This window comes from Plectropomus leopardus, unplaced genomic scaffold (assembly GCF_008729295.1).
Source record: "Plectropomus leopardus isolate mb unplaced genomic scaffold, YSFRI_Pleo_2.0 unplaced_scaffold24052, whole genome shotgun sequence".
Taxonomy (NCBI): Eukaryota; Metazoa; Chordata; class Actinopteri; order Perciformes; family Serranidae; genus Plectropomus; species Plectropomus leopardus.
This window is the reverse complement of record NW_024626105.1, coordinates 1-4,496: the sequence shown is the minus strand read 5'-3', so window position 1 is coordinate 4,496 and position 4,496 is coordinate 1. Positions and strand designations below refer to the sequence as shown.

Here is a 4,496-nt window from a genome sequence, read left to right as displayed (position 1 = left end):
GCCAACACACACACGGATGGTTAGGATCAGAGGAAGGAGGCACATGGTGGAGAAAAGAGATGGAGAAAAAAAACATCACATTCAGACAGGAAGAGAACATTGGACTCCTCCTGCATGGAGGTCCAGGCGTGTTGGATCATCCAACAGGTGCCATCCAGCAGCATTCTCAGCTAACACCATCCAGCAGCGCATCATGTGGACGCCAAAGTTGGCTTTTGGCGTTAGTATCCTACTCTTAAAGCAGTGAAAAAGCAGCCATGTTTGACGATTTCAGAATGAGAACAGGCTAATTTACCTGCTGCTTTGGAGGCTCCCCACCCTGCCGTGACACAAGACCAGCTGTCATCGAGCTCCTCATCCTCATCAGGGACACAGACTGGAGACGCATCAGAGCCTGGAGACATGACCAGAGGACAATTTCAATACTAACACGTAACACACCTCATACAGCCCAGTGCAAGACACGACCCAGAGCACTGAGTGTGAAACGTTGGTGTGGTTTGTGTTTCAGGTGTTCCTACTGAATCGGGCGGGCACGCTGAGGCGGAGCAGTGACAGGTCCGATTTTGGGGGGAAGCTGCTGTCCTGCGGCAGGTTGAAGACCTCGTCCACTGGGATGGTCTGAGACGATGAGAAGCGGAGGTCGTGAACTCCCAGAACAGCCAGGTCCTCTTTAGCTCTGCAGGGACAAAAACGGTCAGCGCTGGTGCAATAAGTACTAGAACCAGGAACAGCACAGGGTTCGTACAGCCATGGAAAACCTGGAAGACTCATGGAATTTGTAAATACCAATTTCTAGGCCTGGAGAAATTTTGCAAAACTAAATATGCCTTCCAGACATGCTGCCTTCCAAACTCGCAGGCTCGCAGGTTTGGAAGGCGTGCTTTCTTTAAAACAAACAATAATATGACATGCCTCCCCCTTTTTCACCACCCCCTTCCTCTCTCATAAATAATAAACAGTCCCTAATCTACATTAAAATATTTAGTTCTAATCCTGTTCTGAACGTTTTAAACAATATACATATAAAAAGCTGTTAAAAAGTAATGAAAAAGAACCGATGAAGAGCATCAATGGTGGTTTCAGTGAATGTTTGCCCCAACGCCATGGAAAAATCCTGGAAAGTTATTGGAAAAATGTGTATGAACCATGACAGTAGTAGCGGCAACAGTACCATGAGTAGAACATATTGCAGTAGTAGAATCAGTAACAGAAGCAGAACCAGTAGCAGAAGGAGAACAAGTAGCACTAGTAGTAGTACTACTACTACGAATTCCAGTAGTAGTATAATCAGTAGCAGTAGCAGAACCAGTAGTAGTAGAAGTAGAACCTGTAGTAGTAGAGGTAGAATCAGTAGCAGTAGTAGAACTAGAAGCAGTAGAAGTACAACCAGTAGAATTAGAAGTACAACCAGTAGCAGTCATAGAACCAGTAGCAGTAGTGGTGGGCTCATTGGTCTGACCTGACGTTGCAGTGTTGTGCCGTGAGGACCCAGCGGCGGTGGATGAGCGCTCCACTGCAGTAGTGGCGTCCATTGGCCTGCAGGCTGACCTGCCAGGGCCAGAAGAAGGGGCAGGACTCGGTCAGGTTCCCCACAGACACCTCGCCATCCAGGGAAACAAAGAGCTCAGCGAGGCATGGAGCCTTGTGACAGCTGGAGCTCTGCTGCGTCCCACACCTGTCCTCTGTCAGCCAGGTGAGCAGACAGACACAGTCGGGTTTCAGTCATGACGTTTGAAGACATCGGATTAAAAGAAGAACACCAACCTTCTATAACGTCGTCCGCGTTCAGGACACCTGGATCACCTGTGAACCAAACACATCATGTGACCCTGCTGTCTCAGGTGGACTCTCAGGTGTTGTGTATCTGTGACACATACTCATGACATCGGACATCCACTGGGTGTGCTGCTGGACCTTTGTGTAGACTCCCGGTCGTCTGGCTCGTCCACAGCCAACCCCCCAGCTCACCAGACCTGCCAGCTCGTACCTGCTTCCCGTGAAGCAGGACAGAGGACCACCAGAGTCGCCCTGAGACACAGACAGGACCAGGTTAGTGACAGCAGGACGGAGACACAGACAGGACCAGGTCAGAGACAGCAGACACAGGATGGACGGTGGGATGGTACCTGGCAGGCGTCGGCTCCTCCTTCCTCCCTGCCGGCGCAGAACATGGAGGGTCTCATCCTGCCGCGGTAGTACTGGTTACAGACGTCAGGGGGCAGCAAGGTGACGTTCACCTCCTGCAGTCTGTTCACTCGAGCTCCGTCTAGAGAAGAACACACAACATGGAGGGACGTCAGGTCCGGTTTAGGAGCTCTCGGTCAAAGGAGTATGTTGGTGAAGACTCTTAGTCGTCCAGGTCATGGAAACTCCAGGTGCTGAATCGTGGGCAGCTGGACCTGTTTGAGTTTCTTGAGAAAGTTTCACCTCTTATCAGAGAGGCTTCTTCAGCTCCTGGAACTGAAAACCTCATGAACAGGCCTCTAGAGAAGTTCCTGGACCTGAAAAAGCCTGAAGAAGTTGGATGACAGATGAAACCTCTCCAGCAGCCAGCGTTTTAGCATCTGAATCGGTCAATGAAGGATCCTCAAACAGCTGAATTTTAAAGAGGCTTCATCATCGACTCCCACTGAAGATCTGGTCCAAGGTCAAGGATCCTTTGAATTCCACTGAGGACCGAGTCCTTCCTTCAGAGAGTTTTCAAGGATACATAAAGTACCCACAATTCTGCAGGTCCTACCAAGGAAGCATCCTTGACTCTGAGGAGGGTTCAGTGCTTCTCAAATTACCACAAATCATGCACAAAGAATCGCATGTACTTCATGGACCCTTAAAACTTCTCTGAAGGAAGGACTCGGTCCTCGGTGGAGTTCGGATGATCCTTGATTTTGGACCAGTCCTTAGGCAGGGTGATGTGGCCTCCTGGACATCGAGCCGTCTGAGGGTCCTTCTAGGACTCTGAGGGGCTCCGTCAGTCTGGGCGTGACCTCACTCTCTCGGGTGGAGCCCCAGCCGGTGATAGTGCACTTCCTGTGGAGCGGCAGCGGGGTCATCCAGACGTCGATGGGTCGGACGAAGCGGTTGAAGACAAGCGGGTGCTGTAGCTTCAGCAGCGCCATGTCTCGCTCTTTGGTGCGCGTGTTGTAGCCGTGATGGTTGATGATCATGGCGACGCCCACCAACTAACAGGAAGTCGACAAGTCGACAAACAAGAACGGACAGGTAGATGAAGAAAACAAACACAAAAATGAAGAAAATGAAGACAAACACAGAAACAAAGAAGATATAGACAAAGACGACCAAGACACCGACAAAGAGGACGAGGATGATGAAGACAAAGACAATGAAGAAGAGGACAAAAAAGATGAAGACAAAGCCTGAAGCCGCAGACCTGATGGTGAGTGGTTCAGTCAGGTTCTCACCTGCTGTCCAGGTTCTTCAGGATTGTCCAGGTCGTGTTTTCCAGCCAGCACCGTCCAGAAGGACGCTTTGTTGTACCTGCACACAGGTGAGACAGGAGACACGTCTCAGACATGTGATCTCAGGGTGACCTCTGACCTTCATCTGCAGAGTCCGGTGACCTCTGACCTCTTGAAGCAGTGAGCGGCAGAGAGGATCCACAGGGGCCCGATGACAGCCCCTCCGCAGGCCGGCATGGAGGCGAAGCGCAGAGAGACCTGCCAGGGCCACGAGTGAGCCCAGGCCTCCTGCCCCCCGATGATCCTGGACTCCAGCTCCTGCTCTGGACTGAAGGGACGGACCCCCGACAGCTCTGACCCCCCAACACAAAGACAGGTTTTTATCTGCGGATACTCTCTGCTCACAACAAAAATCTCTTTAATATTGACACAAACTTTTAAATATTTTAAGCTATTTTTAGAAACAACACATTTATATTTGAAGATTTGACATTCAGGCTCTTCTATTATAACTTTCACGTTTACACATTCGTTTCTTACTGTCTTTACATATTTTGAATACTTGAAAAATATAAAATATTTCAGTTTTTTAGGATTGTATTTATTTATATTTACAGGTAGAATGAAAAACAATGAGCCCAGAGCTCCTACATTTTGTGATCAATCAGGTTTCAGCACAAATGTTGGTGAAATCTTATCATCTGAAATTATTGATCAGGTTTACCGCTGAATCCAAACTGTCCGGAAAAAGTTTCATTTTCCTGCAGAGTTTCATTCAGACGACTTGAATCTGACCAGACAATAAAAAACATCAACAGAGGACAAAATCCATCAGAAACAAGATAACAAGTGAACAGAAAAATATAGATCATATGGAAACATTATCGATCATACAGAGACATATTGATCGTACAAATACATATTTATAATGTAAAGAGTAAAACATTGATGGTACCTGTGTGAGCAGCAGCCGGGGAGTTTGATGGACTGTGACTGAGTTCAGCTGCAGAGACACATGAAGACATGACCACAGGAACATGTAAAAACACGCAGGCACATGTAAAAACACGCAGG

General features: G+C 48.4%; 1 protein-coding gene across 1 annotated transcript; it reads right to left on the bottom strand.

Moving 5' to 3' along the window:
• Nucleotides 1–295: 295 nt before the first annotated feature.
• On the bottom strand, nucleotides 296–4,490 carry ovch1 (ovochymase 1; the record flags this gene model as incomplete). Its single annotated transcript, XM_042516439.1, has 11 exons — nucleotides 4,378–4,490; nucleotides 4,147–4,212; nucleotides 3,592–3,775; nucleotides 3,426–3,501; nucleotides 2,996–3,185; nucleotides 2,130–2,269; nucleotides 1,881–2,031; nucleotides 1,768–1,806; nucleotides 1,463–1,685; nucleotides 522–679; nucleotides 296–394 (listed from the first exon to the last, which is right to left on the bottom strand). Coding segments are annotated over exons 1-11 (1,396 nt in total), but the record flags the coding sequence as incomplete, so codon positions are not given.
• Nucleotides 4,491–4,496: the final 6 nt, after the last annotated feature.